Raw genomic sequence first — 25,276 nt, 5'->3', positions numbered from 1 at the left:
TTGTCGCTTCCTCAGCCTCTTCTCCTACCATTAGTCACATCCCTTCTTCCTACCGTGTTGCCCTCCAAGACAAAAACTGATACACCGTTGTGCTTGATGAATATAACGCAATGATGCAGAATAACACTTGGAGTTTGGTGTCACGTCCTGCAGGTGCAAATGTTGTCAAAGGGAAGTGGATTTTCAGGCACAAGTTCAATCCCGATGGCTCTCTCGCTTGGTACAAGGTGCGTTGGGTGCTCGCGGGTTCACTCAGTAGGTCGGCATTGACTATGATGAGACGTTTAGCCCCGCCGTCAAGCCGACGACCATTCTAGTTGTCCTCAGCCTCGCTGTAGGGAAGAACTGGCCCATTCATCAACTCGATGTCAAGAATGCCTTTCTCCATGGCCACCTCACGGAGACGGTCTACAACGCCCAGTCGTCCCAGCTTCGTCGCCGCCGCCTCGCCTACACATGTGTGCCGGCTGAACCATTCTCTCTACGGTCTCAAGTAGGTGCTGCGTGCGTGGCTCTCTTGCGTCACCAGCTACATGCGCACCCTCGGCTTCATTGCTTCGCAGGCGGACTCGTTGCAGTTCATTCTTCCCGTGGTGACCACCTCACCTACAACCTGTTGTACATGAACGACATCATCCCCACTGTCAGCTCCGTCGACGTGCCCCGCTCCATCATTCAGGCGCTCCACCGCGAGTTCACGATGACCGACCTCGGCACACTTCATCACTTCCTTGGGATCAACATCACCACCACCGCGCGCGCATGTTCCTTTCACATGAGCAGTACGCCTTGGAGATCCTTGATTGGACATCATGTTGAACCGCAAGCCGACCTCTATGCCCATCGACATGCTCGCCAAGCTCTCCACCGACACCGGGCCGCTCTTCCACGACCCGTTGCTCTACCACAACTTGGTCGGCGCGCTGTACTACCACACCTTTACGCGCCCTGACCTCTTCTACGCCGTACAATAGTGTTGTTTGTTCATGCATGCGCCGCGGGACTGCCACTTTCAGCTCGTCAAGCGAGTTCTCCGGTATCTGCGAGGGACGGCGCACCTCAGGCTTCAGATTCATCGAGACACCACCACCAAGCTCGTCGCCTACTCTGACGCCAACTGGGCCGACTGCCCCGACACACGCAAGTCCACCTCCGGTTATCGCGTCTTCCTCGGCGATAACCTCCTCATGTGGTCGTCCAAGCAACAAAACACCATCTCTCGATCTAGCGCCGAGGCCAAGTATCGCCCGGTTGCCAACACCGTCGCCAAGTCGGTATGGCTACGCCAGCTCCTCGGCGAACTTCATCAACCTCCCTCGCGAGCTACAGTGGTCTACCGCGACAACGTCAACGTCGTCTACATGTCGAGCAACCCGGTGCAACACCAACGTACGAATCACATCTAGATCGATCTACACTTCGTGCGTTAGCGCGCCGCTCTTGGTGAGATCCGTGTTCTCTACTTCTGTTGTAACACAGTACATAAGCCCATCGAGGCTAGGCAATATAGAGTGTGAGAGTTACAAAACCTAACTAAGAATATTAAATCCTTTTGAATTTAAATAAATTTCCAAATCAATAATTGTTTTTATTAGACAATTATGTTAATCCAACTGGCATGGCATGTTTTGAAAATTTTAAATAAGTACTACTCAAAAGTTTCATTTCCTTATGAAAATATTTAATTAACATTCCAAAAACTGAATTTTTTGATGTTACAGAAAGGTAATCAAAGTGACTTTGGCCGAGAGTCGGTACGACGAATTTCAAGAAGGGAGGAAATGTGCGCCCCAACCCCCAAATGCGTGATGATTTAACTCGACCTGCAAAGGCCGCAGCCGTGACGGCTACGCGAGCCAAACCCGGACGCCTCCCCGGCAACCACATGGACCGCACGGCGCCGCACCGCGCTCCGGACGTCCACCTGCCTACCAACCGCAGCCCGCGCCTCACTCGCCGCTATACCGCCTGCCACCATCACATCGCACCCACACCGACCCGGCACGCCCCTTTTCCCCGTCAGACGCCAGCAAGCTGCTTGCTTTGCTTCGGTTAGCTCGCTGCGCGGCGCCGCTCTCGGCTCTCCCGCGGCCAGGCTGCTCGGATGGCGGGGCGGCCGGGCTACGTCACGCTGCCGATAATCTCGGTGTTCGCCGCGATCGGGTACGTCTACTACACCGCGGTGTTCCTCGCGATCCCCGCGTGGCTGGGGCTCGCCACGGCCGCGGGGGTTGCCAACGTCGCGGCCTACACCGCGCTCGCGCTCGCCTGCGTCGCCGCCTACGGCCTCGTCGTCACGCGCGACCCGGGCCGCGTGCCGCCCGCCTTCGTGCCCGACGTAGAGGACGCCGAGACTCCCCTCCATGAGATCAAGCGCAAGGTATGACCGGTCGCCAGCCTCCCTCTTCCCGCACCGGCACCACACCCAGATCCCGCTTCGAAGATGGGATCTCTCCGGTGGCCCCTATGTTCCGGTTGCCGAATTAGGCCTCAGACATTTGGGGTCTTGGATTTAGATGTGGTAGAACATTACCTGGAAGCAAGATTCAGTGAGCTGGTGATTCCGTCTGCGGGGTTCGGATCTTTGAAGCGGAAGGCTGCTTTGCCATTTTTAGCTAAATCAGTCAATCTTGTCTTGGTGATATCTCAGTGGGAGGTGGACTGATGGATGTCCAAGTCCAAGATGGGTCTGACGAGTGTCCTGCTCTGTCACTGACACACTGTACTTAGTGACGGTTCCAGGATTTCAGGATGGAGTACTTTGCAACCTAAAACATACAAGTCCACAAAAACGAAAATAAAAGTACAAACTGTTTACACAATGTCATATACTCCCTCCGTTCCCAAATATAAGTCTTTTTAGAGATTCCAACAAGTGACTACATAGGGAGCAAAATGAGTGAATGTACATTCTAAAATATGTCTACATACATCCATATGTTGTAGTCCATTTGAAATGTCTAAAAAGACATATACGGAGTAATTTATAAGGAAAAAAATTAGTAATCAATAAAAACTACAATTTGACATGGCAAGCAAGATATAATGGCATGGTGTCACCACTCACCATCTTTAACTTGCACAAAGAATTCATAGTGACCAAATGTAACACATCAGTGTTTATATCATTAAACCCCTGTTCTATTTTTAGCCTATCTATCACACAGTTTATTACAACGTATAATATAATCTGTTCACTAATGTAGCACATTTTGGTAGTTCAATTTAAACTGCAAAAATGTCATACATTACTGAACAGAGGGTGTAAGTCTTCAGCTCTAACTATAGCTATGGAAAGAATTAGTGTTAGCACCATTTTAAGAAACCTGCGTTGTTCCGCACCACATGGAAAAACCCAGCATGCCGACAATGAACTGCCGACAATTTCTTGAAGGATGCCGGTAGGATATAAAAATCCATTCATCATAAAGGGGAACACAATACTAAAAAACAAACTAAAAGAATAAACATAGATTTTTGTTCCCCATTTTCAAGAGCAAAGGTGACGCAACTGATCAAAATCCTGAACCAATGTCGCCATCTGCTGCAGTTGTTAGTTCTGCCTCCTACCAGTGGGTCAGCTTGGTTTTTTTTTATGATTATGTCATGACCGGGACCAGTACCGCCAACGACAAACCCTGAAGAACAAGTGGGTGTCGTTAGTGGCAGACGTCAACGATTTGCCGACGTTTGGGTCTCGTGTGACCTGTAGTGGCAAGCAAGGTAATGATGGCATGGTGTACCACTCACCATCCTTAACTTGCACAAAGAATTCACACTCACTAAATGTAACACAGCAGTCATTATATCATTAAACCCCTGGTCTATTTTAGCTTATTTATCACAGAGTCTATTACGTATAATATAAGTCTCAGCTCTAACTATAGCCATGGAAAGAATTAGTGTTAGCAGTAGCACCATTTTAAGAAGCCTGTGTTGTCCCGCACGAAAGGAAAAAACACAGCATGCCGACAATGAACCGCTACCAATTTCTTGAAGGATGTCAGAAGGATATAAACGTTCATTCATCATAAAGGGGGACAACATACTAAAAAACAAAGTAAAAGAATAAACATAGATTTTATTTTCCATTTTCAAGCACAAAGGTGACGCAACTGATCAAAAACATGAACCGATGTCGCGACCAGCTGCCAGTTGTTAGTTGTGCCTCCTACCAATGGGTCAGCTTGGATTTTATTTATGCTTATGTCATGACCGGCACCAGTACCGCCAATGACAAACCCGAAGAACAAGTGGGTGTCGCTAGTGGCAGAGGTTAACGATTTGCTGACGTTTGTGTTTCATGTGACCTGTAGTGGTGTGTGTTATATCGGATTATTTAGCAGGTGGATCTGAGTCGTAAGGGAAGGATATATAACTCCTGTTGTCTTTGCTCTCAAGAAATGAAAAGAGAAATTTGTTTTTTTTCCTTAGTTGCTCTCTCTTCCCTCTGAACTCTGCTGTTCCTCTGTATTTTATTGCCTTGCTTCTGTATCTTGCGATCTGCGTGGCAAGGATTTTACAGACTACTGTTGTCAACAAATGGCTTTACTCAACAAACTCTTTATCTCTATTGTTGATCTGTATAAATATTAAGATGTGCACATTTTACTGAGATGTGGTTCTTTTGCTTGCTTCAAGCTGTTGCTGTCAGTGCCTTGTTCGGACTGGTCTTATGGGTTGGAGCATTGGATGGTGCACCTTTTCTGTGTGCTTCATCACCAAGAGGGATTTTCCGTTTGTTATGTTTATATAGCAAGCTTTTTGTGTTAGCTTTCTGCTGCACAGAACTTCTAGTCTGTAAGAACTTCTCGGGGTTTCCCATAATGGAAAATGGAGGCCCTCCTATTTCTAAAAATAAGAAAATAAAATACCTATCTTTTTCCAAAACTTCTGTGTGTATGTCTGGTATACCCCTGAACCAACATGGGTCCCTGACTGTAATATTTAATATTTGATTGATGAATAAAAGGAGCAGTGGTAAAGCTGCTGCCTTGTGACCATGAGGTCATGGGTTCAAGTCCTGGAAACAGCCTCTTACAGAAATGTAGGGAAAGGCTGCGTACTATAGACCCAAAGTGGTCGGACCCTTCCCTGGACCCTGCGCAAGCGGGAGCTACATGCACCAGGTTGCCCTTTTTTTGATGAATAAAAGGAGCCATTTTCAGCTGAAGGGTGGGGCAAGAATGCACAAAGTGTGATATTCCTGAATCTCATACAGATTACTTTCGTTACTTATTCGATAATACATATATCTCAACATAAACTATAGGTCCAGTCTTGCATGGAGTGCTTAATGATGTATGGGCGGACTTGTATGCGCATACATACAGTTGATTTGGCAAGCTTAATCTATGTCACCGAAATAGATGTTCATTGCTGTGTACTGAAAGCCATGTGACTGTTTGCCGATGTACAATAGGATACAACTTACCTTGTTGCCTGTATTTAATTCTTATTAATAATATCTTATCAGCCTCCATGTTGTCATTGCAGGGTGGTGATTTGAGATACTGCCAGAAGTGTTCTCATTATAAACCTCCTCGCGCGCATCATTGTCGTGTCTGCAAGAGATGTATTCTGAAAATGGTGCTGATTATTGACAATGATTCGTGTAACACTTTTCTATTGCGTGGTTCTTATTTGCATTTGTGCTACTTTTTTATGCAGGACCACCACTGTATTTGGATTAACAATTGCGTTGGGCATGAGAATTACAAAATTTTCCTCGTATTTGTGCTGTACGCTGCAACCGCAAGCTTCTATTCTTTGGTACTTTAATATCCTTGATTTACTTTAGTGAGTATGCTTGTGCTGTGATTGACCATGAGAAGATTCAAATTTATGTAAGGCTCTGATGATTGGAGGCGCAGTGCATAGTGTGCCTAAAGATGAACAATCAGGAATTGATTCTCCAAGAAAATCGTTAGTAAGTGAATTGAAAAAGTTATTTCAGTTTTCAGCATATAAAATGCTGGCAGATAAAACATTCTTCTAGATAACTAACACAAGAATGTAAAAAATGTGCAGGTTATTTGTGGTGTCTTTGTGTGTGTAATGACTTTGGCATTGTCTATCCTCTTGGTCTGGCATGTTTACCTCATCTTGCATAATAAAACTACTATTGAGGTTTGAAAAATAGGATCCCTTCTCTTTGAGGACTTAATTGTTTGCCTATCTATAATGGTAGCTATGGTTTGCAGTACCATGAAGGAGTTAGGGCAATGTGGTTGGCAGAAAAGGCTGGAAATCTTTACCATCATCCATATGATCTCGGTGTGTATCATAATATTGTTTCGGTAAGAACTCTTTCCATTCACTTCTCTTTTACATATACCGCAAACAATTCAGCACTCAAGTATGTTTACCATGCAATGATGCAAATGCCTTGTCAGTAACTTTGTTAATAGCCTCTCTAAGTCCATGACCATGCTTTCTACCTGTCCATTCAAACGGTGTAAATGCAGTATTCCAGAAAAAAAAAAGTTAACAAAAATAAAGACAGCATTTATATCTGCAAATTTTGGCAAGAAAAATTCAGACCACTATTACATCTTGCTATCTCTTATGTCCAGCATGGTTTATATGGCATTTTTCATATTAACCTTTTATTTTGCGTGGAATATGCATATTTTTGCACAATTTTTTTGGTACTGCTAATATTCTCATACAGTACATAACTAGGAATATTTCAATCTTTTTCGAAATGTGCAAGTGGACACACTTGATAGTGGGGGCATGCCCGCGCGGGGGCGTTCCTAAAATATGCACTCGGGTTTTTTCTGACTAATCGCCAGTTCAGAGTGCTTCTTAATATGTAAATTTATCTCTTAAAAGTATTACAGGAACCATGAGGCATCAGTTTTCTCAACTCTTTCCCCTATGACAGGTCCTAGGCCCCAACATGCTATGCTGGTTCTGCCCTGTATCGAGGAACATAGGCAACGGCGTTCGTTTCCGCACATCATATGATATTCCGCTATCTACACTACCATCCAAAGCAGAAAAGCATCTGGCAATGTCTTGAGCTCTTGCATTGAGAGCGTATATTGTGGGATCAAATCGGTGAATCATGCTGCAAGTGTAAGGTACATAGTGAGGGCTGAGGAGCTTCAAGAGTATTTCCTCCAGGCCCCAGGGATGTGTCTGGAGTTAGAGATCCTAATCTAGCTAGTTATTCCATTATACTCCCTTCGTCCGGAAATACTTGTCATCAAACTAGATAAAAGGGGGTGTATCTAGATCTATTTTAGTTCTAGATACATCTCTTTTTATCCATTTTGATGACAAGTATTTTCGGACGGAGGGAGTACTTTTTGGCCCGCTTGATGAGAAGAATCACTGGAGTGGCCTGGCCTGCCTGTACTCATACGAAAAAGTCTGAACTGATGAGTCAAAGACCGCTCTGTTGTAAAGTAAGTGCCTGAAGTGTCGTTTACCTGAAGTCCGTATATTGCGTTTTCGTGTCAGAGAGAGTTAGGGACAAATGTCCAGTTTACTCAATATGTATAGAGCTGTTGTGTTATAGATGTTGAATCCGTGAAATCTGTTTACAAAATGTGTGTCCATACGTGCTGCTATGCATGCTTGTGACCTGAAAGCAGGCCATTCTCTGTGAAACTTATGCAGCCTGTGGCGCATGAGAAGCTGCGATGGCTAAATTTGGAGGTTTCAGATTCAATTTAGGGCCTGTTCGGTTGCAAGAGTTTTGAAGAGGATTGGAGTGGATTGGGGAGGATTAAGGGTCAGTTTGGTTCATGTCCTGGATGTTTGATGCCTGGCCTGGGGCCTTCCTGAGAGCTGCCTGGCTCCTGTTTGGTTGAGATCCCGGTGATGAGAGAGCCAGCCTGGCCACAAAATCTGACAACGCAATTAGCCTGGCCCCAAAACAAGGCAAGCTGGTTAGCCTCGTCCAGGCATGTGAATTTGGACGCCTGGGCTTATTAATTATAGTGCTCAAGGAACGAGGCAGTAGGGAAGGAATCAAATCGCTGTTTCAGACATCAAATTGACTTTTAAGCGCTCAGCAGGCCAGGTCGTGAACCAAACAGGGTTCCGCTATACTTGCCTGACCAGGCAATATTTTCCAGTTTCCCAGGCTCGTGCCAGGCATCAAAATTTCTCAGGCATGGTGTTGAGGGCACCAACCAAACTGACTCTAAATCCCCTATAAGTCAAAATTCACCTCAATCCCGTCCAAACCTCTCCAATCCTCTCCAAGAGAGGTTTAAACGAACATAGCTTTAGGAGTTGTTTGCCTTCTTGGCTGTAGGCTGCTACGAGACGGTGGCACCACCCGCGGCGGCAGCAGGAGGGCAGCAGAACAAGCCGCCTACTATAGTGTAGGACGTCTGGGTGTGTAGGTTCAGTGTATGCTTACGCTTTAGCCGTGAATACATTAGCCAACATGATTAAAATTACAGGTTTCTATGAAATACTAATTCCGTCCCAAACTAGTTGTCTTAGATTTGTCCTAAACTAGTTGTCTTAGATTTGTCTAGATATGGATGTATCTAACACTAAAAACATGGATGGATGTGTCTGGTGTGTGTGGCTGCTAATCCTTGCGTTGCAATGGCCGAAAGGCGTTGTACCGAGCTTCTTTGCCGCTTCTTCTCTAACACAATGATACACATGCTTATGTGTATTCAAAAAAAGAAGACGGAAGGAGTATAAGTTACGGAGGTAGTAGTATTGGTCTGAAACCAAGCATAATGCTTATGATTTCTACTCGTCTGTTACAGGAGTAGTAACACTAAATGCGAAAAGAGAAGCACGGCAAGAAAGCTGATGGAGGCTCTGAATCTAGACCAGTATCACGCGTGCTATGATGCTCCTACCTAAACCTGCAAAGCCCAGCACCTAAAACCCTCACCGTGTCCCTTCCTCTCTTGCGACTTGCACTCGCAGTTTGCGTCCCCACCAAACCTGCAAACATCAAAATCAAAACATGAAAATGTGTCAACATATACCCCGTTCGGGCAAGGAAAATGGTGCCTGAAAATTAGCTTCACAACCGTGATTCCAATCATCTCAGTAAAACCAAATCTGCTTCATCTGCTCGTACAACAATTGACTGGCAACCAACCAGACCACGCACTGACTGACCTGCTTGTTGAGGTGCCAAATGGCATTCTCCGATTCCTGCCGCGTCGCCATCGTGACAAAACCGAATGGGGAGCGCCCGGCTTCTCTTCCGCGGTGGTAAACAACTTTGGCACCGACCACTTCACCATAGTCACTGAACAGCTGCTTCAGGTTTGAGTTGCTCACTTTCCAGGGAAGATTGTCCACATAGATCTTGAACGAAGAAGACTCTGATCGACAGGGGTGGGGAGACGGCGTTTCTTCTGTCTGGGCACCTCTGGTAGCAGCTGTCTTGTACACAGTCAGGGGCCTGCCGTCCATCTCCTGCATGTTCAAATTAAAGGTAAATCAGCAAAGCATGAAAACTTCCATTATTACATTCTTAAGCATAGCGATTACACGTGACACTGGCCTCGAGAAGTAATAACAACTAGAAGAAGCAAATTATGTCAAAGAACAGTCTCATATAGATGGCATGTCGTTGCATGATCTAGTAAACAAATTGGCAGAATGAGGATATGTATTGGGTTGGGCTTCAGATTAAGGAGTTCCAAAAATCAGAAACCAAGGGAACTGTCATGAAAATGATTAACTTTGTATGCAAACCAGAAACCAGTACCACAACACATCACCACTGTATCCTATTACATGAAAGGTGTGCAAATACAAACCTGGGGAAGACACTCCATCCATACTGCAATCATATACTTGCTCAACTCTGAGCACAGTAGCTGCAGCTACGATAGAAGAATAGGCCCTTTTTAACTTACGGAGAGTAGCCGCACCAAGCTACCATTTATAAAACATACTCACACGGCGATTGTACATCTCCACAGCCTTCTTGGCCTCCTCAGCAGTACTCATGGTGACAAACCCATATCCACAGCTCTCGCCTGTTTCCCTGTCATAAATGATCTGCACAGACACAAAGTAGAAACTGTGTTTCAGAACAAAGAAAAACCATACATGTCTTAATAACTTCATTGTCTAACTGCCTATCAACAACACTGATGAAACAGATATCCATTTAGCGAATGAATTGCCTAGAGAAGGCAAAGAAACAATGCATTCAGTCTTGATAAGAAACATGCTTAAATTATTTGAGAGTTTATTCAGAAGCTAGATATGAAAAGAGTATAATGACCAAACCAAGTGGCTAGAAATGAATACGTAATGATTCTGTAATCAACAGCATCTCCACACAGCACAAGCATCGGTCGAAACAAGATAATACAGGTACAATCTGCAACGTAAAGATATCACACAAGCTCACAAATCAGCTACATACTATTAGATTCGAGCAGCCTCACCCTATGGACTTCAACAATGTACATGACGACAGAAAACAGGGGGAGTACAGAACTGCGTGATCTTGCTACCAGTAGTTGCAGGGCCATATTTAGTCATGCATACACTACTCATTAATCAAGAATTTGGGGCACTATTTTCATATATCGGTTACCGGCAAGGACAATGAAGAGCAAAGAATGCTCACCTCCGAAAACATGACGATGCCAACATCCTTGAAGAGCAGGGCAAGGTCCTTCTTGTCAATGTCATACGGTAGATTCCCAATGCACACCGTGGCCTCCTCGTCCGGCTCGAAGTACTCCTCTGGTGTGTACTCCTCGTAATATTCCTGATGTCTGGGGGATGGCGTTGTTGGGTACACAACACTCGGGCGTTCCTCTGGATAAGATAATGGTGCTGAGAAAATAGGCAATTTTTCAACTAATTTAATCCATAAGTAGATAACTAGCATGACATTGACAGAACTAACAACATACTGATACTGATATAAACAACCACGTACTACGCAAATAGTAGACAAATCTACACATGATGCTAGCACTGCTAATACAGAAATTATCAGGAGAGGGATAAACGCGGTATACCCTCCAGTAGGCCATGCAGAAGCCGCTGCTGCGGTGGCAACAGCAGAAGCGTCCTCGGCGGCCTTCTTGTCGGCCTCGGTCTTCTCGGCGGCGGCGCGTTCGGCGTCGCTGGACATGGTGATGACGGAGACGACGCGGACGTAGAGGAAGTAGTGGATCGGAGGCGAGCAGTCGCGTAGTCGCTTCCCAAAAACATATTCGTCTCTCTCCCGTACAGGAACCAGAGAGACGGAGTTTTGGAGACCTGCTCTCCCGTCGACCGTGTACGCGGAGGACGGGATGGAGTCACCGGCGGCAGCAGCAGCAAAGGAACGAAGGTGGGCGATTCGCGTGACGTGGGCTTGACCCACATCCGAGTCCGCCCTGCTGTCAGAACCTCTCCGTTAGTGACTGGCAAAAATAAGCGCATAGGTGTGAGCTCGGCTCGGCTCATTCCCGCAACCCGCGGCGCGGCGCGGCGTGACGAGGCGAGGCGAGGCGAGGCGGGCGGCGGAGGAGGAGCGCGCGAGGGCCTCTTCTCTTCTCAAGCTCCAATAGCATGTAGAAGAGCCACCCTTATAAACCACTCCAACTTTCCTTCCACTAGCATGGTGGGACTAAACTTCCCACCACCTTGTCATGCCACCTACATGGGCCCTTAGAGATCAAATCTGAAATTGTCATATGGGTTCTAGGCCCATCTCACATTTCAACAATCCCCCACCAGATCTCAGGGGCCCACTTTGTCCTTTGTTCCAAACGCTGTTTTGATATACTAGTGTTTCAGTGAAGACCTGTTAAGGTTGAGCTTCACCTACAGCAAGTAGCTACACTCCTTCACAACTGAACAATGGACTATGCCTTAAATTGTTAGTTTGGCGTAAAGAAGTTTCACCACATGTCTTACTAGTACTGGGTTGCCGAAGGCTGACCCCTCAGGTGGAGCATATAAGTCACACTCCTGGCCTATTCATGAGCTTACTAGAGATCACCCCAATCTCATAGACTGTGACTAGCAGTCGAGCTCACATAGGTGTGTTCCTCCAAAGATCGCTCTGTAGGACAGCATCTTGCTTATACATATAAGCCTTGGAACACATTAAGACAATAATCATCCTTCCATACAGTTTCCGAGAGTATTGCATCTCCAACGGAGTGGGTTAGTAAAGTTACTCTCCTCAGTTCACCACTGGCTTGTTTTCCCAGGTCCTACTTCACGGGATCTCCGATCACATAGGTTGGGTTACCACCATGGCAACTCATGTGGGTCTCATACCCATCTCCCTCGATGCACTATCTATCACTACACGCGATAGCCCTTTCGTAAAGGGATCTGCCAGATTCTTAGCCGTATGGACATAGTCCAACGCTATCACCCCGGAGTTTCTTAATTTTCTGACAGCTTTTAATCTCATTCTTATGTGTTTGTTGGACTTCATGTTGTCCTTTGAAATCTTCACCTTGGTGATGACAGTTTGATTATCACAGTTCATAAGGATAGCTGGAACTGGTTTATCAACCAATGGCAAGTCCATCAAAAGATCTTGAAGCCATCCTGCTTCAACACCAGAAGTGTCTAATGCTGTTAATTCTGCTTCCATTGTCGATCTCGTTATGATCGTTTGCTTGCAAGACTTCCAGGAAACAGCGCCACCTCCAAGAGTAAACATATACCCAGTTGTGGCCTTCATCTCATCAGCATCAGAGATCCAATTCGCATCACTATACCCTTCAAGTACCGACGGGTCTCCGGTATAGTGAAGTCCATAGTTCATAGTACCTTTCAGATAGCGCATAACTCTTTAAACAGCATGCCAATGTACATCACCCGGTTGGAAACAAACCGGCTCAGTTTGCTCACAGCAAATGCGATGTCAGGCCTCGTTGCGCTCACTAGGTACATCAGTGAACCAATGATTTGAGAGTATCTCAATTGATCTTTAGCCATGCCTTTTGACTTTCGAATCAACACGCTAGGATCATATGGTGTTTGAGATGGTGTGCAGTCCGAATATCCAAAACGGCTCAACACCTTCTCAACATAATGGGATTGCAGAAGTGTGATCCCACCCTCATTATCTCTCAGTAGCTTGATGTTCAAGATAACATCAGCCACACCAAGGTCCTTCATCTCAAAGTTCTGAGACAGAAACGACTTAACCTCCTCAATGACTTTGAGGTTGGTTCCGAATATCAGTATGTCATCAACATACAAGCATAGTATAACTCCTTCGCCCCCACCATGGCGATAGTATACACACTTGTCAGCTTCATTAACAACGAAGCCAACAGATGTCAGAGTTGTATTAAACTTATCATGCCATTGCTTAGGTGCTTGCTTCAGGCCATATAAAGATTTCAGCAACCTACACACCTTTCTTTCCTGACCATCTATCACAAGGCCATCTGGCTGTTGCATGTAGATTTCCTCGTTTAGCTCTCCATTCAGAAAAGCTGTCTTAACATCCATTTGATGGACGAGAAGACCATGTGAGGCCGCCAACGAGAGTAATACTCGAATGGTGGTCAGTCTAGCCACAGGTGAATAAGTATCGAAGAAATCTTCCTCTTCTTTCTGGTCATATCCCTTGGCCACAAGCCTAGCCTTGTACTTTTCAATCGTACCATCGGGCCTAAGATTTTTCTTGAACACCCACTTACATCCCAATGGTTTACAACCATAGGAACGATCAGTGATCTCCCATGTCCCGTTAGCCATGATGGAATCCATCTCGCTACGGACCGCATCCTTCCAGTAGTCAACTTCTGGAGAGGCATACGATTCTGAAATAGAAGTGGGAGTATCATCCACGAGGTACACGAAGAAATCATCACCAAAGGTCTTTGCAGTCCTTTGTCTCTTTCCCCTACCAAGGGTTTCCTCGTCATCCTCCTCAGGATTTTCATCATGTGTTCGCTCATAATATTCCATAGGAATGGCAGGCTCAGGAGTCTCCTCAAATTCCTGTCTAGAAGTGCTTTGCATATCTCTCATAGGAAAAATATCCTCAAAGAATGTAGCATCCTTAGACTCCATAATTGTACCGACCTTCTGGTCAGGTACCTCAGATTTCACTACTAGAAATCTATAGCCAACACTGTTCTTAGCGTAGCCCAAATTAACGCAGTCCACAGTCTTGGGTCCAAGCTTACACTTTTTGGGGATCGGCACGTTGACTTTCGCCAAACAGCCCCAAGTACGCAAGTACGAGAGTGTTGTCCTTCTCTTTGCCCATTTCTCACAGGGAGTGATCTCATTATCCTTTGTCGGAACTTTATTCAGGACATGACATGCCGTCAATATAGCCTCCCCCCACCATGCCTTGGATAAACCCGATGTATCTAACATGGCGTTAACCAAATCAGTTAGAGTACGGTCTTTCCGCTCGGCAACCCTGTTTGACTGGGGAGAATAGGGAGGCGTCTTCTCATGAATAATACCGTGTTCCGCACAGAAGTAATCAAACTCACTCGAGAAGTACTCTCCACCACGATCTGACCGGACTCGTTTATTTTTCTTTTCAAGTTGGTTCTCAACTTCTGCCTTATAGATTTTAAAGTAGTGTACAGCCTCATCTTTAGTATTTAACAGATATACATAGCAATATCTAGTGGAATCATCTATCAATGTCATGAAGTACTTATTTCCACCTTTAGTCAACACGCCATTCATCTCACAAAGATCAGAATGTATGAGTTCTAACGGTGCCAAGTGTCTCTCCTCCACAGCCTTGTGAGGCTTGCGAGGTTGCTTAGGTTGCACACATGACATGCACTTAGAACCTTTGGCTAAAGTGAAACTCGGGATTAAATCCAACTTAGCTAGCCGCGTCATAACACCGAAACTTATGTGACAAAGACGTGAATGCCAAACTTCAGATTCATTAACACTCGAATGAATATGGTTCAGGACTTTATTACAGAAATCTGCGAGGGAAAGGCGGAACATCCCTCCGCTCTCATAACCTTTTCCAACAAATAGTCCATACTTAGTAACAACTAATTTATTAGACTCGAATACCAACTTAAACCCTTCTCTACTTAGAAGGGAGCCACTAATGAGGTTCTTCTTGATGGCGGGGACATGCTCCACGTTCTTCAGCTGCACGATCCTTCCCGAAGTAAACTTCAGATTGACCGTGCCAACACCATGAACAGAAGCACTCGCGCCATTCCCCATCAATATGGACCCGTGGCCTGTGACCTGGTAAGAAGAGAACAATGAAATGTCAGCACACACATGAACACCTGCACCTGTATCCACCCACCAATCAGTAGGCTGAAACACTGAAAAAACAGTAAATAAATTACCGTACCCAGATGCACCATTCTCATTGTTGCCCACAATCATGTTGACAGACTTGGAGTCCTGTCCTGACTTCTTAAACTTGTTTGGGCACTTGTTGGCCCAATGTTCAGTCGAACCACAAGTAAAGCAGCCCTCATCCTTCTTGTTCTTCTTGAAGGTCTTCTTACCCTTTTTCTTGAAGTCGGTATTCTATTGGACACCGTTCTTTCCCTTGAACTTGTGGGAGTTGAAGTTCCTCTTGGTCACCATGTTGGCAACAGAAGTCCCTTCGGCCCCTTTTCCGTGCGAGTCATTTGCCCTCGAATTCTGCTCAACATTCAGATGGCCAATGACATCCTCCACACAGAATTCACGCCTCTGATGTTTCAGAGTGGTGGCAAAGTTCCTCCAGGAATTGGGGAGCTTAGGGATTATGCAACCCGCGACAAACTTGCCCGGTAACTCGCACTTCAGAAGCTCAAGCTCCTTAACAATGCATATTATCTCATGAGCCTGCTCCAGTACAGGACGGTTTTCAACCATCTTGTAATCGTGGAACTGCTCTATAATATACATCTCGCTCCCTGCATCGGCGGCCCCGAACTTAGATTCGAGCGCCTCCCACAATTCGTTGGCGACATGCACATGTAAATATGCGTCGACCAATTTATCTCCGATCACGCTAAGAACTGCTTCGAGAAACACAGTGGTTGCCTCCCTGAACGCCTTCTCCTGATCAGGAGCAATCGTTCCCGTGGACACACCGGTGACCCAGAACACGTTCATAGCCGTGAGCCATAAAGTGGTTTTTGTCCGCCAACGCTTAAAGTACGTACCGGTAAACTTATCCGGTTTCAGTGCCGCGGCAAAGCCACTTGCCGAAAAATTCCTACACATAATAGGTTTTTGGATTGCTGAGAAAATAGGCAATTTTTCGACTAATTTAATCCATAAATAGATAACTAGCATGGCATTGACAGAACTAACAACATACTGGTACTGATCTAAACAAGGACGTACTATGCAAATAGTAGACAAATCTACACATGATGCTAGCACTGCTAATACAGAAATTATCAGGAGAGGGATAAACGCGGTATACCCTCGAGTAGGCCATGCAGAAGCCACTGCCGCGGTGGCAGCAGGAGAAGCGTCCTCGGCGGCCTTCTTGTCGGCCTCGGTCTTCTCGGCGGCGGCGCGTTCGGCGTCGCTGGACATGGTGATGACGGAGACGACACGGATGTTGAGGAAGTAGTGGATGGGAGGCGAGCAGTCGCGTAGTCGCTTCCCAAAAACATATTCGTCTCTCTCCCGTACAGGAACCAGAGAGATGGAGTTTTGGAGACCTGCTCTCCCGTCGACCGTGTACGCGGAGGACGGGATGGAGTCACAGCAGCAAAGGAACGAAGGTGGGCGATTCGCGTGGAGAAGATGTGATCTGATCGTGGCGGCTAAAGTTAGAGGACACAACACACTTATATAGACGCAACTGCGTGGAGAGACGCGGGCTTGACCCACGTCCGAGTCCGTGACAGCCCACGATCTGACGTCTCAGATCGTGGCCCTGCTGTCAGAACCTCTCCGTTAGTGACTGGCAAAAATAAGCGCATAGGTGTGAGCTCGGCTCGGCTCATTCCCGCAACCCGCAGCGCATCGTGACGAGGCAAGGTGTGGCGAGGCGGGCGGCGGAGGAGGAGCAAGCGAGGGCCTCTTCTCTTCTCAAGCTCCAATAGCATGTAGAAGAGCCACCCTTATAAACCACTACAACTTTCCTTCCACTAGCATGGTGGGACTAAACTTCCCACCACCTTGTCATGTCACCTACATGGGCCCTTAGAGATCAAATCTGAAATTGTCATATGGGCTCTAGGCCCATCTCACATTTCAACAATCCCCCACCAGATCTCAGGGGCCCACTTTGTCCTTTGTTCCAAACGTTGTTTTGATATACCAGTGTTTCAGTGAAGACCTATTAAGGTTGAGCTTCACCTAGAGCAAGTAGCTACACTCCTTCACAACTGAACAATGGACTATGCCTTGAATTGTCAGTTTGGTGTAAAGAAGTTTCACCACATGTCTTACTAGTACTGGGCTGCCGAAGGCTGACCCCTCGGGTGGAGCATATAAGTCACACTCCTGGCCTATTCATGAGCTTACTAGAGATCACCGCAATCTCATAGACTGTGACTAGCAGTCGGGCTCACATAGGTGTGTTCCTCCAAAGATCGCTCTGTAGGACAGCATCTTGCTTATACATATAAGCCTTGGAACACATTAAGATAGTAATCATCCTTCCATACAGTTTCCGAGAGTATTGCATCTCCAACGGAGTGGGTTAGTAAAGTTAGTCTCCTTAGTTCACCACTGGCTTGTTTTCCTAGGTCCTACTTCACGGGATCTCCGATCACATAGGTTGGGTTACCACCATGGCAACTCATGTGGGTCTCATACCCATCTCCCTCGATGCACTATGTATCACTACACGCGATAGCCCTTTCATAAAGGGATCTGCCAGATTCTTAGCCGTATGGACATAGTCCAACGCTATCACCCCGGAGTTTCTTAATTTTCTGACAGCTTTTAATCTCATTCTTATGTGTTTGTTGGACTTCATGTTGTCCTTTGAACTCTTCACCTTGGTGATGACAGTTTGATTATCACAGTTCACAAGGATAGCTGGAACTGGTTTATCAACCAATGGCAAGTCCATCAAAAGATCTCGAAGCCATCATGCTTTAACACCAGAAGTGTCTAATGCTGTTAATTCTGCTTCCATTGTCGATCACGTTAAGGTCGTTTGCTTGCAAGACTTCCAGGAAACAGCGCCACCTCCAAGAGTAAACATATACCCAGTTGTGGCCTTCATCTCATCAGCATCAGAGATCCAATTCGCATCACTATACCCTTCAAGTACCGACGGGTCTCCGGTATAGTGAAGTCCATAGTTCATAGTACCTTTCAGATAGCGCATTACTCTTTCAACAGCATGCCAATGTACATCACCCGGTTTGGAAACAAACCGGCTCAGTTTGATCACAGCAAACGCGATGTCAGGCCTCATTGCGCTCGCTAGGTACATCAATGAACCAATGATTTGAGAGTATCTCAATTGATCTTTAGCCATGCCTTTTGACTTTCGAATCAACACGCTAGGATCATATGGTGTTTGAGATGGTGTGCAGTCCGAATATCCAAAACGGCTCAACACCTTCTCAACATAATGGGATTGCAGAAGTGTGATCCCACCCTCATTATCTCTCAGTAGCTTGATGTTCAAGATAACATCAGCCACACCAAGGTCCTTCATCTCAAAGTTCTGAGACAGAAACGACTTAACCTCCTCAATGACTTTGAGGTTGGTTCCGAATATCAGTATGTCATCAACATACAAGCATAGTATAACTCCTTCGCCCCCACCATGGCGATAGTATACACACTTGTCAGCTTCATTAACAACGAAGCCAACAGATGTCAGAGTTGTATTAAACTTATCATGCCATTGCTTAGGTGCTTGCTTCAGGCCATATAAAGATTTCAGCAACCTACACACCTTTCTTTCCTAACCATCTATCACAAAGCCATCTGGCTGTTGCATGTAGATTTCCTCGTTTAGCTCTCCATTCAGAAAAGCTGTCTTAACATCCATTTGATGGACGAGAAGACCATGTGAGGCCGCCAACGAGAGTAATACTCGAATGGTGGTCAGTCTAGCCACAGGTGAATAAGTATCAAAGAAATCTTCCTCTTCTTTCTGGTCATATCCCTTGGCCACAAGCCTAGCCTTGTACTTTTCAATCGTACCATCGGGCCTAAGATTTTTCTTGAACACCCACTTACATCCCAATGGTTTACAACCATAGGAACGATCAGTGATCTCCCATGTCCCGTTAGCCATGATGGAATCCATCTCGCTACGGACCGCATCCTTCCAGTAGTCAGCTTCTGGAGAGGCATACGATTCTGAAATAGAAGTGGGAGTATCATCCACGAGGTACACGAAGAAATCATCACCAAAGGTCTTTGTAGTCCTTTGTCTCTTTCCCCTACCAAGGGTTTCCTCGTCATCCTCCTCAGGATTTTCATGATGTGTTCGTTCATAATATTCCATAGGAATGGCAGGCTCAGGAGTCTCCTCAGATTCCTGTCTAGAAGTGCTTTGCATATCTCTCATAGGAAAAATATCCTCAAAGAATGTAGCATCCTTAGACTCCATAATTGTACCGACCTTCTGGTCAGGTACCTCAGATTTCACTACTAGAAATCTATAGCCAACACTGTTCTTAGCGTAGCCCAAATTAACGCAGTCCACAGTCTTGGGTCCAAGCTTACGCTTTTTGGGGATCGGCACGTTGACTTTCGCCAAACAGCCCCAAGTACGCAAGTACGAGAGTGTTGTCCTTCTCTTTGCCCATTTCTCACAGGGAGTGATCTCATTATCCTTTGTCGGAACTTTATTCAGGACATGACATGCCGTCAATATAGCCTCCCCCCACCATGCCTTGGAAAAACCCGATGTATCTAACATGGCGTTAACCAGATCAGTTAGAGTACGGTCTTTCCGCTCGGCAACCCTGTTTGACTGGGGAGAATAGGGAGGCGTCCTCTCATGAATAATACCGTGTTCCGCACAGAAGTAATCAAACTCACTCGAGAAGTACTCTCCACCACGATCTGACCGGACTCGTTTATTTTTCTTTTCAAGTTGGTTCTCAACTTCTGCCTTATAGATTTTAAAGTAGTGTAGAGCCTCATCTTTAGTATTTAACAGATATACATAGCAATATCTAGTGGAATCATCTATCAATGTCATGAAGTACTTATTTCCACCTTTAGTCAACACGCCATTCATCTCACAAAGATCAGAATGTATGAGTTCTAACGGTGCCAAGTGTCTCTCCTCCACAGCCTTGTGAGGCTTGCGAGGTTGCTTAGCTTGCACACATGACATGCACTTAGAACCTTTGGCTAAAGTGAAACTCGGGATTAAATCCAACTTAGCTAGCCGCGTCATAACACCGAAACTTATGTGACAAAGACGTGAATGCCAAACTTCAGATTCATTAACACTCGAATGAATATGGTTCAGGACTTTATTACAGAAATCTGCAAGGGAAAGGCGGAACATCCCTCCGCTCTCATAACCTTTTCCAACAAATAGTCCATACTTAGTAACAACTAATTTATTAGACTCGAATACCAACTTAAACCCTTCTCTACTTAGAAGGGAGCCACTAATGAGGTTCTTCTTGATGGCGGGGACATGCTGCACGTTCTTCAGCTGCACGATCCTTCCCGAAGTAAACTTCAGATTGACCGTGCCAACACCATGAACAGAAGCACTCGCGCCATTCCCCATCAATATGGACCCGTGGCCTGTGACCTGGTAAGAAGAGAACAATGAAATGTTAGCACACACATGAACACCTGCACCTGTATCCACCCACCAATCAGTAGGCTGAAACACTGAAAAAACAGTAAATAAATTACCGTTCCCAGATGCACCATTCTCATTGTTGCCCACAATCATGTTGACAGACTTGGAGTCCTGTCCTGACTTCTTAAACTTGTTTGGGCACTTGTTGGCCCAATGTTCAGTCGAACCACAAGTAAAGCAGCCCTCATCCTTCTTGTTCTTCTTGAAGGTCTTCTTACCCTTTTTCTTGAAGTCGGTATTCTATTGGACACCGTTCTTTCCCTTGAACTTGTGGGAGTTGAAGTTCCTCTTGGTCACCATGTTGGCAACAGAAGTCCCTTCGGCCCCTTTTCCGTGCGAGTCATTTGCCCTCGAATTCTGCTCAACATTCAGATGGCCAATGACATCCTCCACACAGAATTCACGCCTCTGATGTTTCAGAGTGGTGGCAAAGTTCCTCCAGGAATTGGGGAGCTTAGGGATTATGCAACCCGCGACAAACTTGCCCGGTAAGTCGCACTTCAGAAGCTCAAGCTCCTTAACAATGCATATTATCTCATGAGCCTGCTCCAGTACAGGACGGTTTTCAACCATCTTGTAATCGTGGAACTGCTCTATAATATACATATCACTCCCTGCATCGGCGGCCCCGAACTTAGATTCGAGCGCCTCCCACAAGTCCTTGGCGACATGCACATGTAAATATGCGTCGACCAGTTTATCTCCGATCACGCTAAGAACTGCTCCAAGAAACACAGTGGTTGCCTCCCTGAACGCCTTCTCCTGATCAAGAGCAATCGTTCCCGTGGACACACCCGTGACCCAGAACACGTTCATCGCCGTGAGCCATAAAGTGGGTTTTGTCTGCCAACGCTTAAAGTACGTACCGGTAAACTTATCCGGTTTCAGTGCCGTGGCAAAGCCACTTGCCGAAAAATTCCTACACATAATAGGTTTTTGGATTGCTGAGAAAATAGGCAATTTTTCGACTAATTTAATCCATAAGTAGATAACTAGCATGGCATTGACAGAACTAACAACATACTGGTACTGATCTAAACAAGCACGTACTACGCAAATAGTAGACAAATCTACACATGATGCTAGGACTGCTAATACAGAAATTATCAGGAGAGGGATAAACGTGGTATACCCTCGAGTAGGCCATGCAGAAGCCGCTGCCGCGGTGGCAGCAGGAGAAGCGTCCTCGGCGGCCTTCTTGTCGGCCTCGGTCTTCTCGGCGGCGGCGTGTTCAGCGTCGCCGTACAGGAACCGGAGAGATGGAGTTTTGGAGACCTGCTCTCCCGTCGACCGTGTACGCGGAGGACGGGATGGAGTCACCGGCGGCAACAGCAGCAAAGGAACGAAGGTGGGTGATTCGCGTGAAGAAGGTGTGATCTGATCGTGGCGGCTAGGGTTAGGGGACACAACACACTTATATAGACGCAGCCGCATGGAGAGACGTGGGCTTGACCCACGTCCGAGTCCGTGACAGCCCACGATCTGACGTCTCAGATCGTGGCCCTGCTGTCAGAACCTCTCCGTTAGTGACTGGCAAAAATAAGCGCATAGATGTGAGCTCGGCTCGGCTCATTCCCGCAACCCGCGGCGCGACGCGTCGTGGCGAGGTGGGCGGCGGAGGAGGAGCGCGCGAGGGCCTCTTCTCTTCTCAAGCTCCAATAGCATGTAGAAGAGCCACCCTTATAAACCACTCCAACTTTCCTTCCACTAGCATGGTGGGACTAAACTTCCCACCACCTTGTCATGCCACCTACATGGGCCCTTAGAGATCAAATCTAAAATTGTCATATGGGCTCTAGGCCCATCTCACATTTCAACAATCCCCCACCAAATCTGGGGGGCCCACTTTGTCCTTTGTTCCAAACGCTGTTTTGATATACTAGTGTTTCAGTGAAGACCTGTTAAGGTTGAGCTTCACCTAGAGCAAGTAGCTACACTCCTTCACAACTGAACAATGGACTATGCCTTGAATTTTCAGTTTGGCATAAAGAAGTTTCACCACATGTCTTACTAGTACTGGGCTGCCGAAGGCTGACCCCTCGGGTGGAGCATATAAGTCACACTCCTGGCCTATTCATGAGCTTACTAGAGATCACCCTAATCTCATAGACTGTGACTAGTAGTCAGGCTCACATAGGTGTGTTCCTCCAAAGATCGCTCTGTAGGACAGCATCTCGCTTATACATATAAGCCTTGGAACACATTAAGACAGTAATCATCCTTCCATACAGTTTCCGAGAGTATTGCATGTCCAACGGAGTGGGTTAGTAAAGTTACTCTCCTTAGTTCACCACTGGCTTGTTTTCCCAGGTCCTACTTCACGGGATCTCCGATCACATAGGTTGGGTTACCACCATGGCAACTCATGTGGGTCTCATACCCATCTCCCTCGATGCACTATCTATCACTACACGCGATAGCCCTTTCGTAAAGGGATCTGCCAGATTCTTAGCCGTATGGACATAGTCCAACGCTATCACCCCAGAGTTTCTTAATTTTCTGACAGCTTTTAGTCTCATTCTTATGTGTTTGTTGGACTTCATGTTGTCCTTTGAAATCTTCACCTTGGTGATGACAGTTTGATTATCACAGTTCATAAGGATAGCTGGAACTGGTTTATCAACCAATGGCAAGTCCATCAAAAGATCTCGAAGCCATCCTACTTTAACACCAGAAGTGTCTAATGCTGTTAATTCTGCTTCCATTGTCGATCTCGTTAAGATCGTTTGCTTGCAAGACTTCCAGGAAACAGCGCCACCTCCAAGAGTAAACATATACCCAGTTGTGGCCTTCATCTCATCAGCATCAGAGATCCAATTCGCATCACTATACCCTTCAAGTACCGACGGGTCTCCGGTATAGTGAAGTCCATAGTTCATAGTACCTTTCAGATAGCGCATAACTCTTTCAATAGCATGCCAATGTACATCACCCGGTTCGGAAACAAACCGGCTTAGTTTGCTCACAACAAACGCGATGTCAGGCCTTGTTGCGCTCGCTAGGTACATCAGTGAACCAATGATTTGAGAGTATCTCAATTGATCTTTAGCCATGCCTTTTGACTTTCGAATCAACACGCTAGGATCATATGGTGTTTGAGATGGTGTGCAGTCCGAATATCCAAAATGGCTCAACACCTTCTCAACATAATGGGATTGCAGAAGTGTGGTCCCACCCTCATTATCTCTCAGTAGCTTGATGTTCAAGATAAGATCAGCCAAAGGTCCTTCATCTCAAAGTTCTGAGACAGAAATGACTTAACCTCCTCAATGACTTTGAGGTTGGTTCCGAATATCAGTATGTCATCAACATACAACCATAGTATAACTCCTTCGTCCCCACCATGGCGATAGTATACACACTTGTCAGCTTCATTAACAATGAAGCCAACAGATGTCAGAGTTGTATTAAACTTATCATGGCATTGCTTAGGTCCTTGCTTCAGGCCATATAAAGATTTCAACAACCTACACACCTTTCTTTCCTGACCATCTATCACAAAGCCATCTGGCTGTTGCATGTAGATTTCCTCGTTTAGCTCTCCATTCAGAAAAGTTGTCTTAACATCCATTTGATGGACGAGAAGACCATGCGAGGCCGCCAACGAGAGTAATACTCGAATGGTGGTCAGTCTAGCCATAGGTGAATAAGGATCGAAGAAATCTTCCTCTTCTTTCTGGTCATATCCCTTGGCCACAAGCCTAGCCTTGTACTTTTCAATCGTACCATCGGGCCTAAGCTTTTTCTTGAACACCCACTTACATCCCAATGGTTTACAACCATAGGGAGGATCAGTGATCTCCCATGTCCCGTTAGCCATGATGGAATCCATCTCGCTACGGACCGCATCCTTCCAGTAGTCAGCTTCTGGAGAGGCATACGCTTCTGAAATAGAAGTGGGAGTATCATCCACGAGGTACACAAAGAAATCATCACCAAAGGTCTTTGCAGTCCTTTGTCTCTTGCCCCTACCAAGGGTTTCCTCGTCATCCTCCTTAGGATTTTCATCATGTGTTTGTTCATAATATTCCATAGGAATGGCAGGCTCAGGAATCTCCTCAGATTCCTGTCTAGAAGTGCTTTGCATATCTCTCATAGGAAAAATATCCTCAAAGAATGTAGCATCCTTAGACTCCATAATTGTACCGACCTTCTGGTCAGGTACCTCAGATTTCACTACTAGAAATCTATAGCCAACGCTGTTCTTAGCATAGCCCAAATTAACGCAGTCCACAGTCTTGGGTCCAAGCTTACGCTTTTTGGGGATCGGCACGTTGACTTTCGCCAAACAGCCCCAAGTACGCAAGTACGAGAGTGTTGTTCTTCTCTTTGGCCATTTCTCATAGGGAGTGATCTCATTATCCTTTGTCGGAACTTTATTCAGGACATGACATGCCGTCAATATAGCCTCCCCCCACCATGCCTTGGATAAACCCGATGTATCTAACATGGCGTTAACCAGATCAGTTAGAGTACGGTTTTTCCGCTCGGCAACCCCGTTTGACTAGGGAGAGTAGGGAGGCGTCCTCTCATGAATAATGCCGTGTTCCGCACAGAAGGAATCAAACTCACTCGAGAAGTACTCTCCACCAC

At 46.0% G+C, this 25,276-nt stretch overlaps 1 protein-coding gene and 1 long non-coding RNA gene across 2 annotated transcripts; one reads left to right on the top strand and one right to left on the bottom strand.

Annotated features, from left to right (window-relative positions):
- Nucleotides 1–1,949: 1,949 nt before the first annotated feature.
- LOC123071389 (probable protein S-acyltransferase 16) lies at nucleotides 1,950–7,527 on the top strand. Its single transcript, XM_044494931.1, has 7 exons — nucleotides 1,950–2,380; nucleotides 5,497–5,589; nucleotides 5,671–5,772; nucleotides 5,852–5,929; nucleotides 6,031–6,129; nucleotides 6,204–6,299; nucleotides 6,890–7,527. Exons 1-7 carry the CDS (start codon nucleotides 2,105–2,107, stop codon nucleotides 7,025–7,027), a joined length of 882 nt encoding a protein of 293 aa, XP_044350866.1. The 5' UTR covers nucleotides 1,950–2,104; the 3' UTR covers nucleotides 7,028–7,527.
- Nucleotides 7,528–8,798: 1,271 nt separating this feature from the next.
- Nucleotides 8,799–10,767, bottom strand: LOC123065921 (uncharacterized). Its single transcript, XR_006431172.1, has 3 exons — nucleotides 10,583–10,767; nucleotides 9,109–10,002; nucleotides 8,799–8,928 (listed from the first exon to the last, which is right to left on the bottom strand). It is a non-coding gene; the product is annotated as an uncharacterized lncRNA (long non-coding RNA).
- Between the last annotated feature and the right edge of the window lie 14,509 nt (nucleotides 10,768–25,276).

The sequence above is a fragment of the Triticum aestivum genome, chromosome 3B, assembly GCF_018294505.1.
Source record: "Triticum aestivum cultivar Chinese Spring chromosome 3B, IWGSC CS RefSeq v2.1, whole genome shotgun sequence".
Lineage (NCBI taxonomy): Eukaryota > Viridiplantae > Streptophyta > Magnoliopsida > Poales > Poaceae > Triticum > Triticum aestivum.
The sequence above is the reverse complement of the archived record's forward strand: the minus strand, read 5'-3'. Positions and strand labels throughout refer to the sequence as shown.

Excerpts from the sequence above, each read along its gene's own strand:
- LOC123071389 (XM_044494931.1), top strand. The coding sequence starts at position 2,105 with ATGGCGGGGCGGCCGGGCTACGTCACGCTGCCGATAATCTCGGTGTTC. Across the intron at positions 5,773-5,851 it reads CCGCAAGCTTCTATTCTTTG|GCTCTGATGATTGGAGGCGC; the intron begins GTACTTTAATAT and ends AATTTATGTAAG. Across the intron at positions 5,930-6,030 it reads ATTCTCCAAGAAAATCGTTA|GTTATTTGTGGTGTCTTTGT; the intron begins GTAAGTGAATTG and ends AAAAATGTGCAG.